This window comes from Pseudophryne corroboree, chromosome 2 (genome assembly GCF_028390025.1).
Source record: "Pseudophryne corroboree isolate aPseCor3 chromosome 2, aPseCor3.hap2, whole genome shotgun sequence".
NCBI lineage: Eukaryota > Metazoa > Chordata > Amphibia > Anura > Myobatrachidae > Pseudophryne > Pseudophryne corroboree.
In genome coordinates, this window is record NC_086445.1 from 482,426,740 (window position 1) to 482,440,483 (window position 13,744).

Sequence of the window (13,744 nt, forward strand, 5' to 3'; positions counted from 1 at the left end):
GACCCTAGTGGCCGACACAAACACCGGGCCCATCTAGGAGTGGCACTGCAGTGTCACGCAGGATGTCCCTTCCAAAAAACCCTCCCCAAACAGCACATGACGCAAAGAAAAAAAGAGGCGCAATGAGGTAGCTGTGTGAGTAAGATTAGCGACCCTAGTGGCCGACACAAACACCGGGCCCATCTAGGAGTGGCACTGCAGTGTCACGCAGGATGTCCCTTCCAAAAAACCCTCCCCAAACAGCACATGACGCAAAGAAAAAAAGAGGCGCAATGAGGTAGCTGACTGTGTGAGTAAGATTAGCGACCCTAGTGGCCGACACAAACACCGGGCCCATCTAGGAGTGGCACTGCAGTGTCACGCAGGATGTCCCTTCCAAAAAACCCTCCCCAATCAGCACATGATGCAAAGAAAAAGAAAAGAAAAAAGAGGTGCAAGATGGAATTGTCCTTGGGCCCTCCCACCCACCCTTATGTTGTATAAACAAAACAGGACATGCACACTTTAACCAACCCATCATTTCAGTGACAGGGTCTGCCACACGACTGTGACTGATATGACGGGTTGGTTTGGACCCCCCCCAAAAAAGAAGCAATTAATCTCTCCTTGCACAAACTGGCTCTACAGAGGCAAGATGTCCACCTCATCTTCACCCTCCGATATATCACCGTGTACATCCCCCTCCTCACAGATTATCAATTCGTCCCCACTGGAATCCACCATCTCAGCTCCCTGTGTACTTTGTGGAGGCAATTGCTGCTGGTCAATGTCTCCGCGGAGGAATTGATTATAATTCATTTTAATGAACATCATCTTCTCCACATTTTCTGGATGTAACCTCGTACGCCGATTGCTGACAAGGTGAGCGGCGGCACTAAACACTCTTTCGGAGTACACACTTGTGGGAGGGCAACTTAGGTAGAATAAAGCCAGTTTGTGCAAGGGCCTCCAAATTGCCTCTTTTTCCTGCCAGTATAAGTACGGACTGTGTGACGTGCCTACTTGGATGCGGTCACTCATATAATCCTCCACCATTCTATCAATGTTGAGAGAATCATATGCAGTGACAGTAGACGACATGTCCGTAATCGTTGTCAGGTCCTTCAGTCCGGACCAGATGTCAGCATCAGCAGTCGCTCCAGACTGCCCTGCATCACCGCCAGCGGGTGGGCTCGGAATTCTGAGCCTTTTCCTCGCACCCCCAGTTGCGGGAGAATGTGAAGGAGGAGATGTTGACAGGTCGCGTTCCGCTTGACTTGACAATTTTGTCACCAGCAGGTCTTTCAACCCCAGCAGACCTGTGTCTGCCGGAAAGAGAGATCCAAGGTAGGCTTTAAATCTAGGATCGAGCACGGTGGCCAAAATGTAGTGCTCTGATTTCAACAGATTGACCACCCGTGAATCCTTGTTAAGCGAATTAAGGGCTGCATCCACAAGTCCCACATGCCTAGCGGAATCGCTCCGTGTTAGCTCCTCCTTCAATGCCTCCAGCTTCTTCTGCAAAAGCCTGATGAGGGGAATGACCTGACTCAGGCTGGCAGTGTCTGAACTGACTTCACGTGTGGCAAGTTCAAAGGGCATCAGAACCTTGCACAACGTTGAAATCATTCTCCACTGCACTTGAGACAGGTGCATTCCACCTACTATATCGTGCTCAATTGTATAGGCTTGAATGGCCTTTTGCTGCTCCTCCAACCTCTGAAGCATATAGAGGGTTGAATTCCACCTCGTTACCACTTCTTGCTTCAGATGATGGCAGGGCAGGTTCAGTAGTTTTTGGTGGTGCTCCAGTTTTCTGTACGTGGTGCCTGTACGCCGAAAGTGTCCCGCAATTCTTCTGGCCACCGACAGCATCTCTTGCACGCCCCTGTCGTTTTTTAAAAAATTCTGCACCACCAAATTCAAGGTATGTGCAAAACATGGGACGTGCTGGAATTGGCCCAGATTTAATGCACACACAATATTGCTGGCGTTGTCCGATGCCACAAATCCACAGGAGAGTCCAATTGGGGTAAGCCATTCCGCGATGATCTTCCTCAGTTGCCGTAAGAGGTTTTCAGCTGTGTGCGTATTCTGGAAAGCGGTGATACAAAGCGTAGCCTGCCTAGGAAAGAGTTGGCGTTTGCGAGATGCTGCTACTGGTGCCGCCGCTGCTGTTCTTGCGGCGGGAGTCCATACATCTACCCAGTGGGCTGTCACAGTCATATAGTCCTGACCCTGCCCTGCTCCACTTGTCCACATGTCCGTGGTTAAGTGGACATTGGGTACAGCTGCATTTTTTAGGACACTGGTGACTCTTTTTCTGAGGTCTGTGTACATTTTCGGTATCGCCTGCCTAGAGAAATGGAACCTAGATGGTATTTGGTACCGGGGACACAGTACCTCCAACAAGTCTCTAGTTGGCTCTGCAGTAATGATGGATACCGGAACCACGTTTCTCACCACCCAGGATGCCAAGGCCTCAGTTATCCGCTTTGCAGTAGGATGACTGCTGTGATATTTCATCTTCCTCGCAAAGGACTGTTGAACAGTCAATTGCTTACTGGAAGTAGTACAAGTGGGCTTACGACTTCCCCTCTGGGATGACCATCGACTCCCAGCGGCAACAACAGCAGCGCCAGCAGCAGTAGGCGTTACACGCAAGGATGCATCGGAGGAATCCCAGGCAGGAGAGGACTCGTCAGACTTGCCAGTGACATGGCCTGCAGGACTATTGGCATTCCTGGGGAAGGAGGAAATTGACACTGAGGGAGTTGGTGGGGTGGTTTGCGTGAGCTTGGTTACAAGAGGAAGGGATTTACTGGTCAGTGGACTGCTTCCGCTGTCACCCAAAGTTTTTGAACTTGTCACTGACTTATTATGAATGCGCTGCAGGTGACGTATAAGGGAGGATGTTCCGAGGTGGTTAACGTCCTTACCCCTACTTATTACAGCTTGACAAAGGGAACACACGGCTTGACACCTGTTGTCCGCATTTCTGGTGAAATACCTCCACACCGAAGAGCTGATTTTTTTGGTATTTTCACCTGGCATGTCAACGGCCATATTCCTCCCACGGACAACAGGTGTCTCCCCGGGTGCCTGACTTAAACAAACCACCTCACCATCAGAATCCTCCTGGTCAATTTCCTCCCCAGCGCCAGCAACACCCATATCCTCCTCATCCTGGTGTACTTCAACACTGACATCTTCAATCTGACTATCAGGAACTGGACTGCAGGTGCTCCTTCCAGCACTTGCAGGGGGCGTGCAAATGGTGGAAGGCGCATGCTCTTCACGTCCAGTGTTGGGAAGGTCAGGCATCGCAACCGACACAATTGGACTCTCCTTGTGGATTTGGGATTTCAAAGAACGCACAGTTCTTTGCGGTGCTTTTGCCAGCTTGAGTCTTTTCAGTTTTCTAGCGAGAGGCTGAGTGCTTCCATCCTCATGTGAAGCTGAACCACTAGCCATGAACATAGGCCAGGGCCTCAGCCGTTCCTTGCCACTCCGTGTGGTAAATGGCATATTGGCAAGTTTACGCTTCTCCTCCGACAATTTTATTTTAGGTTTTGGAGTCCTTTTTTTACTGATATTTGGTGTTTTGGTTTTGACATGCTCTGTACTATGCCATTGGGCATCGGCCTTGGCAGACGACGTTGCTGGCATTTCATCGTCTCGGCCATGACTAGTGGCAGCAGCTTCAGCACGAGGTGGAAGTGGATCTTGATCTTTCCCTAATTTTGGAACCTCAACATTTTTGTTCTCCATATTTTAATAGGCACAACTAAAAGGCACCTCAGGTAAACAATGGAGATGGATGGATTGGATACTAGTATACAATTATGGACGGGCTGCCGAGTGCCGACACAGAGGTAGCCACAGCCGTGAACTACCGCACTGTACTGTGTCTGCTGCTAATATATAGACTGGTTGATAAAGAGATAGTATACTCGTAACTAGTATGTATGTATAAAGAAAGAAAAAAAAACCACGGTTAGGTGGTATATACAATTATGGACGGGCTGCCGAGTGCCAACACAGAGGTAGCCACAGCCGTGAACTACCGCACTGTACTGTGTCTGCTGCTAATATATAGACTGGTTGATAAAGAGATAGTATACTCGTAACTAGTATGTATGTATAAAGAAAGAAAAAAAAACCACGGTTAGGTGGTATATACAATTATGGACGGGCTGCCGAGTGCCGACACAGAGGTAGCCACAGCCGTGAACTACCGCACTGTACTGTGTCTGCTGCTAATATATAGACTGGTTGATAAAGAGATAGTATACTCGTAACTAGTATGTATGTATAAAGAAAGAAAAAAAAACCACGGTTAGGTGGTATATACAATTATGGACGGGCTGCCGAGTGCCGACACAGAGGTAGCCACAGCCGTGAACTACCGCACTGTACTGTGTCTGCTGCTACTATATAGACTGGTTGATAAAGAGATAGTATACTCGTAACTAGTATGTATGTATAAAGAAAGAAAAAAAAACCACGGTTAGGTGGTATATACAATTATGGACGGGCTGCCGAGTGCCGACACAGAGGTAGCCACAGCCGTGAACTACCGCACTGTACTGTGTCTGCTGCTAATATATAGACTGGTTGATAAAGAGATAGTATACTCGTAACTAGTATGTATGTATAAAGAAAGAAAAAAAAACCACGGTTAGGTGGTATATACAATTATGGACGGGCTGCCGAGTGCCGACACAGAGGTAGCCACAGCCGTGAACTACCGCACTGTACTGTGTCTGCTGCTAATATATAGACTGGTTGATAAAGAGATAGTATACTCGTAACTAGTATGTATGTATAAAGAAAGAAAAAAAAAACCACGGTTAGGTCACTGGTATATACAATTATGGACGGGCTGCCGAGTGCCGACACAGAGGTAGCCACAGCCGTGAACTACCGCACTGTACTGTGTCTGCTGCTATATTAGACTGGTTGATAAAGAGATAGTATACTACTAATATTATATACTGGTGGTCAGGTCACTGGTCACTAGTCACACTGGCAGTGGCACTCCTGCAGCAAAAGTGTGCACTGTTTAATTTTAATATAATATTATGTACTCCTGGCTCCTGCTATAACCTATAACTGGCACTGCAGTAGTGCTCCCCAGTCTCCCCCACAATTATAAGCTGTGTGAGCTGAGCAGTCAGACAGATATATAATATATATAGATGATGCAGCACACTGGCCTGAGCCTGAGCAGTGCACACAGATATGGTATGTATGTGACTGAGTCACTGTGTGCTGTGTATCGCTTTTTTCAGGCAGAGAACGGATTATAAATAAAAGTGGTGGTCACTGGTCACTATCAGCAAAACTCTGCACTGTACACTACTGAGTACTCCTAATGCTCCCCAAAATTAGTAAATCAAGTGTCTAAACGGAGAGGACGCCAGCCACGTCCTCTCCCTATCAATCTCAATGCACGTGTGAAAATGGCGGCGACGCGCGGCTCCTTATATAGAATCCGAGTCTCGCGATAGAATCCGAGCCTCGCGAGAATCCGACAGCGTCATGATGACGTTCGGGCGCGCTCGGGTTAACCGAGCAAGGCGGGAAGATCCGAGTCGCTCGGACCCGTGAAAAAAAACATGAAGTTCTGGAGGGTTCGGATTCAGAGAAACCGAACCCGCTCATCTCTATTCTGAACCAGCTCCGGTCTTCCCGCCTGACTCGGAAACCAGAACGAGGCAAAACGTCATCATCCTGCTGTTTGATTCTCGCTTGGTTTGGATACCATATAAGGAGCCGCGCGTCACCTCCATTTTCACTCCGGCATTGGAGAGTGTAGAGAGAGGATGGGTCTCCGTCCTCAGTGTCCTGCGTCAGTACAGTGGTAGAGTCTTGTGCTGCATCAGTCCAGTCACAGTGGTGGTGTCCTCTGCTTCCATATGTTCAGTGCTGCTGTATAAATCCAGTCCATTGCAGTGGTGCCGTGTTATCCTGCATCAGTCCAGTGGGGGTGTCCCTGTGCTGCTGTACATGCCCAGTGGTACTGCCGTATAAATCCAGTGGTACTTGTGTATAAATCCAGTCCAGTGATACTGCCGTATATCTCCAGTGGTGCTGCCGTATAAGTCCAGTGATACTGCCGTATAAATCCAGTCTAGTGGTACTGCCATATAATTCCAGTGATACTGCCGTATAAATCCTGTTCAGTGGTACTGCTGTATAATTCAAGTGATACTGCCATATAATTCCAGTGGTACTGCCGTATAAGTCCAGTGATATTACCGTATAATTCCAGTGATACTGCCGTATAAATCCAGTCCAGTGGTGCTGCCGTATATGTCCAGTGGTACTGCCGTATAATTCCAGTGGTACTGCTGTATAATTCCAGTGGTACTGGCGTATAAATCCAGTCCAGTGGTACTGCCGTATAATTCCAGTGATACTGCTATATAATTCCAGTGGTACTGGCATATAAATCCAGTTCAGTGATACTGCCATATAATTCCAGTGGTACTGCCGTATAAGTCCAGTGATATTACCATATAATTCCAGTGATACTGCCGTATAAATCTAGTCCAGTGGTGCTGCCGTATATATGCCCAGTGGTACTGCCGTATAATTCCAGTGGTACTGCTGTATAATTCCAGTGGTACTGGTGTATAAATACAGTCCAGTGGTACTGCCATATAATTCCAGTGATACTGCCGTATAAATCCAGTGGTACTGGCATATAAATCCAGTCCAGTGATACTGCCGTATAAATCCAGTCCAGTGATACTGCCGTATATTCCAGTGGTACTGCCGTATAAATCCAGTGATACTGCTGTATATGTCCAGTGGTACTGCCATATAATTCCAGTGATACTGCCGTATATATATACCCTGTTGCAAAGCGGATTACTGAGGCCATAACAACTATGCTGGTGTTAGACATGCATCCGATATCCGCCATTAGTGCAGTGGGACTGCAGTGCCACTCCTAGATGGGCCAGGTGTTTGTGCCGCACACTTGTGTCGCTTACCTTAGTCATACAGCTACCTCATTGCACCTCTTTTTCTTCTTTGCATGATGTGCAGTTTGGGGCCTAGTTTTATAAGTTCCATCCTGTCTGCCATTGCAGTACCACTCTTAGATGGGCCAGGTGTGTGTGCCGCTTAGCTTAGCCATCCAGCTACCTCATTGCACCTCTTTTTCTTCCTTGCATGATGTGTTGTTTGGGGCCTATTTTTTAAATCTGCCATCCTGTCTGCCACTGCAGTGCCACTCCTAGATGGGCCAGGTGTTTTTGCCTCCCACTTGTGTTGCTTAGCTTCATCATCCAGCCACCTCGGTGCAACCTTTTGGCCTAAAAACAATATTGTGAGGTGTTCAGAATAGACTGGAAATGAGTGTTATTGAGATTAATAATACCGTAGGATCAAAATTACCCCCAAATTTTGTGATCTCTCCCTCCTTCCTCTCCTTCCTTTCCCTCCCTCCCTCCCTTCCTTCCTTCCTTCCGTTTCTAGAGAGACAAATCTCTGCAGCAGTTGTTCATTTTATGCCCCATAGTAGTCCCCTAGATCACATTATGTAACATTGTATTTCTGTCAGTACACATTATGCAACACAGTACACCCAATTCACATTGACATGCAGTGCCCCCAGTTCATATTATGTAACATAATGCCATGCAGATGGTTTTATACCACATTACAACAAACAGGTGATGTACAGTATCTAGCTATTCATAGTCCCCAATGCAAAAGTTTGTAAGGACCCCTATGTAATGTATCACCCACTGGTGAAATATGTATACAACATGTGTAACTTTGACAGGGAAGGTGGGCCCCTCTCAGCTCTGGGGCCCATAGCAGCTGCTCTCCCTGCACCTATGGTAGCTACACTCTGTGTGAGGTCTATTGATGGGTAATGGCGTTGATATGTGAATGAATATATGATGCTCAGAAAGTGTAAGGGCTTGAGTTCACTAAATGAAGCTATAAATATATAACTTTTATATAATAAGTGTCCCTTCTGTTAACAGATGGTATTAAAATAGAATGTATATAAATGCAGAAATCTTAAATAAACATGGATACTATAAATAGGCAATATTAGAGCAGAAAAGATGAAACAACAAATCTGTGCACCGTTTTAATTCTAAATGTGAGCATTGTGATAATCTGATAGTTGCAGATTGTGCATTACCTGTCTATTTCTATTATGGGGGCATACATGAAGAAGGTGGAGACTGTATACAAAAAGTGAACTGAACCAGTAATCCTGTACAATCTAGAACAAATGCATACTTATTAACATTTACTGAGAAGCATATTATTACTTTTTTTTTTCCAGGCTCAAAAACGAGCAGGGGTGATGTGTCAGGAGACTAATCTGGCAGGTATGTGTCTAGCTTGGTCATAGCAATGATTTAGTTAAGAAATGCGATTTCCACCATAAGTACCCAAGCAAGTCGCAAGCTTGCTGTATGTTCAAGAAAGCAGTGACTTATTATTTTCTCTTTTATTATATGCTCTTGTATTGTAAAAGCTGTGCTCCTAATGCATGTTTATGCTGCTGCTTCTCTTTACGGCCACTCAGGGTCGGCAAAAGGGGGGGGGTTATAGGGGACACCTGTACTGGGCCCCAAGGATACGCCACTTAGTGGCTGGCAGGGATGTGGGCCGTCTTGCCCAAATAGGGCAACGAGCTATAGACAGTGTGGGTGCAACCTCAGTGTGACAGGAGCCTCTCACACACAGTGACTGTGCGGCATGAGTATGCACCCGCTCTATGGGATCCAGCTCTGTTGCAGGATTCACTGCTCCGCTGGCCAGGATTTCCATACTCTGCACCGGTCTCTTCTGGTGGGGTGTGAGGGCCGCATGGTACCTGCTGTACAGTGTGAGGGTCTGGATACTGGGGAGTGCAGCGCAGGTGAATCTCTACCCGGGGTAACATTGGATTAGTGAGGGGATACAAGGCTTTGGGATGGGGTGAGGGAGATGGGACTTCAGCATGGAGTCATTGAGGAGAGACAGACTGAGGGGGGTGAGGGAGGAAGGAGAGAGGGAGACACAGACTACGGTGTGTGTGGGGGAGGAAGGAGAGATATATATTTATCTATACACATATATAAATATGTATATTTATTAACCGATTCTTATATAGCGCAGCAAATTCAGTTGCACTTTAATATATATGTATATTGTGAATTTCCATTATTTCAAATAACCATTTAAATACCAGCGTTAATATATACTGTGGATGCAAGGTGCATCTTATTACCATATGCAATAATAGTGCACTGAATGTCGCAGCACTATGTCCCTTAAGAGAAAGCAAGTACTCACACACATGGTATACGGAGGTCCAACGCTCAGAAAATAACATATGTACAGTACATAATTCAGTATAACATGTATAAGCCTAGGTAAGTGGTACAGAATTACAGTTACAAAAGAAACAGATACAGCCAGTATACATCACCCTTTGCTCAGTGGACAGTCATCTCCATTTCTTCCTCACAGCAACTAACTATGCCTTAGAAACTGCATATATCAAACAGTGGGAGTTAACAGTTTGTTGGTTTCGGTCTCCTTTCATTGGCCCAGGAGAGAGGCAGGTTTCTCATTCATTGTGTGTTATTGGTCAGTTCATATGTAAGCAATGTCCAGTTTGAAGATGCAGATACTGGGGTTAACCATTGGGATTCTGCCCACATGTTTTCTCAGGAAGTCCTTTGTTCTCATAGAATGTGACTTTATATTTATACATTTGGTCATAACTATGGTGATTTTGGGCCAAAAACGGCTGGGATTCGATCCCGGGATTGGAAGCTCCAATCCCAGGGATTGAGGGATCAGTGTTGAGCGCCCACAGGGCGCTCAGATGCTGCCCGGCTTCCTTCCGGCTCCCCAGCGCAGTGTGAGAGGTCACGCTGCACTGTCACACGCTGCTAGGAGCCACCAGAGGATGTTCCCCACCCGCCCGCCCCCGGTATATGGTGAGTTATGTGTGCGGGGCGGGCGAGGCGGGGCGAGGGGGCGGCAACATAGCTAAAAGCCAGTTCCGGGTATCCCGGGATTGGCCATTTTTCAATCCCGATACCCGGGATTGAAAAAATGAATGGCCCGGGATTGGCTTCCCTAGTCATAACTAATTGTTGCAATGTGTTACAATTTACCCATAGCTATCAAATTAATCCACATATTCTCCTGACCATTTTGACACTAAGCATGATATAATTAACTTATAATAATACATATATATCTGGTTTTACACGCTATTATATAAATACCATATAATACAAGTCTGGTGCTGGACATGTTTTGTCTATGTGTAATTTATGTGTTGTATGAAATATGTGTCTGTGTGCGTCTTTATGGCATCTCAGTGATTGCGCCTTTTACTGTATATACACCCACCATGCTGCAACATGCACGCCGTGCAACTCTATGCATGATGTATGGTAAAGAAGCATGGTGCATCCATATACGTCAATTGCATCCTTACGCCACCACCGAGAAGCGCCACTCTGTGTGTAGTTTGTATTGTCTCCTTTTTCCAACTTTGACAGTCCACACTTTGATAGTCAACAATACCATCATAACTGTCAGACTAAACAAAATTAAAAATATTTCAAACAATAATTGGTGACCTAGACACACGTATGTATTCATTTTGCAAATCGGACATTGACTATAATTGGGGAAGGCAAGGAAGAGGACAAGACATCCTTTATATGTACTCGGCGGTCGTGAGACCACTGGTTGGATGTGGGACGCCATTCAACCTATAGAGTATGCTGGGTCAGTACTATAGCCCATGTCTGATCCGAACGATCGTTGCATACATACATGTACCTATGTCTTTGTACACTGATGTTTGGATTCGATAGAGGTTTTACTAGGTAGAGGGAGAAAATACAAACAAATCGTGAAAGAGACATATAAACATTTTCAAGGTACAACCTTTCACTGCCTGAACATTGTTTCGATTTCTGGATCGTATACCAAATCGGTTTCATCATTGAACAAGGGTTATTATTTCAGATAGTATCCTTCCTAGATAACATAAACCTTCGGAGTTCGGGGAGAGTCACTCATATACTTTTCTTCCACCTATAAACAATCTTTTGCACAGTTATGGTATTAATTACAGTAGCTTTTTATCTGCTATGTGTGAATAGGCCATTGTCTGATTGTTCCTGATAACCTCCCAATTTCCTGATTTCCTGAAATTGGTGAGATTTAAACATACCAGGGATTTTTCTATGGCACTGGTGGATCTTAAGACAAGGCGGTCTAGTTATATTATATTCCTTGTCCACCAGTCCCCCACTGCATGTAATTCAAGTACCTCAGCTAATTTTAATGGATATGGCACTAATCCCGTATCATTTTGTCTTAGAGGTACCTGTGAGCACATCCAACATTCCGTTTAATTTAAAACCTTACCCACTAGTGAGTGGTAATCACTCAAGGGATGTCTGTCAAATGCTGCCTTATTGCTAGACTGACATCTTTGGATGTACTCATCTTCAATTATAGGGTCGCAGTAACTACAAAATACAGTATTCCTCAGACAATAGTCTATCACGTTGCCTCCAAACTCCGTAACTACTAGACCTTTGGCTTACTCTGGCTTTAAATAAAGTGATAGGCTGATCCTGGGATCCTATAAAGACATCACTCCTTTCTCCAGAACCAGTTCCCGTCCCATTCCCACACTCGACTCCTTAGGAAACCTCATAAAAATAGAATGTCCTGGAAAAAAAAATGTTTATCAAAAGAAAAAGAAAGACGGAACAAAACAAATCTTGCTTATAGCAAATCCATTACAACGACTGGTCTTTTTGTAATCCTTTAGTATGCTCAGGTAGTGTTCAACAGTGCCACCTCTCAGTCTTCACGGAACAGATTCTCGAGTGATATTTCTGTGGTTTCACTCCCTTTATGAGTTCCTTCCGGACTTTCTTGCAATGGGAATTGTTGACCTAAGTTTCTCTCTCGGCTACTTTTACTGGAATCGTGCTGTCAACAAAACTTGGTACGGTCCTTCCCACCTGTCTATTAGGCAACCTGAGCGTAAGAATAATCACACAGTCTCTTGGTTCACAATCAAGACAGTTAGTAGTTGGCATACCAGGAATCAACAGTTTCAAGTTCTTTTGCCAAGTTCTCAAATGCTGGCTCATCTTGATAAGGTACTGTACTGTCGCCTCATTGGTGTATTTCAGATCATGGTGCGGATCGATCATGACATGAGGTGGTCTTCCAAAAAAAAAAAAAGAATTTCAAAGAGGGTGATTCATTAAGTGGGGATCTGGGAGTGGTTCCGATGCTACACAACACTAGTGGCAGTGTCTATGACCAAAATAGTCCAGTTTCAGCCATCACTTTGCTCCTAATCCTAGGGATACCATATCTACACAAATTCCTGCACAATTTTCTTTGTGGTAAACAGCAGTATTTGTAGCAGCAGGGAATGCCTCTACCCAGTTTGAGAAAACATCAGTGCATAGTTCAAATTCCTACAGGGTGTTAACTGTACCGAAGTCTATTTGTATTACCCGAAAAGGTCAGTCTGCAGGAGAAATATGGGATGGCTCTGTTGGTACTACTTTACCAAATGTTCTTCCTCATGCAAGTAAGACAGGTCATTGCTTTCCTGCTCACCTGAGAAGAGAACCCTGGTGCACTCCAGTAAGCTCTTACCAATTTGCACAGATCTTCCTTACCCTAGGTGAGTCAGCCCATGTGCTGTCACAGCTAGGCTTGGGAGATATGCCCTGGGAGCTACTGGCTTACCTTGTCCATCTCTCCAGAGTTCTGAGGACTCCTGACCATACCCCCATCGCCTTCCAGACCTCCTTTTCCTGTAGGGAACACAAATTTGCATCTCAATTTAATTGTTGTGTGTTTGCAATGTAGAGTATCATGAGCATTACTCCAAAAACATCTCTAGAGTCGGTATATATATTGGCTGATGTATCTTATGCCAACTCGCATGCCCTGGTCACAACAGCATATCCTGTGCATAAGTCTGTCTGTCTGGGGTAACTACCGTCAGTCTAGAAAAAAAAAATCAGGTCTGCGTTCACTAACGAGCTGTCACTTATGTCTGGTCTCGTAGTAAAAGGCTGATTCTTATATTCCATACAATTATGCACATCAGTATCCATACAAAATTTTCCTTCACCAGTATTCTCATCCTCCACCCTTTGTGCATTACAAGGCACATGCAGTAATATACTGGTGTCATCAGTGACAGCTCACTTGTGCGGATGAGACATACCGGGTTCAGGCAGAACTTTGAAGGACCGATACGGCATGTGGTGCATGAACTGTCAAATCATGTACCAGTACTACGTCTTAAGTATTTGACCCTTGTCCTACACAAATGCAGTTTATCCTTTGAGACCTTGTGTCCTGTCTGGAAGAGATGATACCAAAGTTTTTTAGTATCCGCCAGTGAAGACACAAATGTATCAGAGCACAGTAATAAAGTGTCAATACTGATCTCTTATCTGGCTGAAAGGATAGTAAGCAGCTATGCAAGGCCTGGGAGAAAATACTCAGGCTGTCACAACCTTTGGGAGAGTCCGGTCCATGTATTGTACCCCCTTTGTGAACGCAAAGATGATGAAGAAACAGTGAAGAAAACAGAATAGGGATTGGTGACAGTAAAGTTTGTAGAGGAGGAGAGTATTTTATTAAAATGACAGGTGGATTGGGCACTATGGGGAATTGATTCTTAACTACTTGGTCTACCCCCCTTAAATCTTGTGCTTGCTGT

The 13,744-nt window shown here is 45.2% G+C and overlaps 1 protein-coding gene across 1 annotated transcript in view; it reads left to right on the top strand.

Moving 5' to 3' along the window:
• LOC135050895 (multidrug and toxin extrusion protein 2-like) overlaps positions 1-13,744 on the top strand; it is a 145,792-nt gene that overhangs the window by 94,215 nt on the left and 37,833 nt on the right. The window contains exon 15 of the mRNA XM_063957158.1: positions 8,300-8,345. Within this exon, the coding sequence (XP_063813228.1) occupies positions 8,300-8,345 (46 nt within the window). The remainder of the gene's footprint in view (positions 1-8,299; positions 8,346-13,744) is intronic.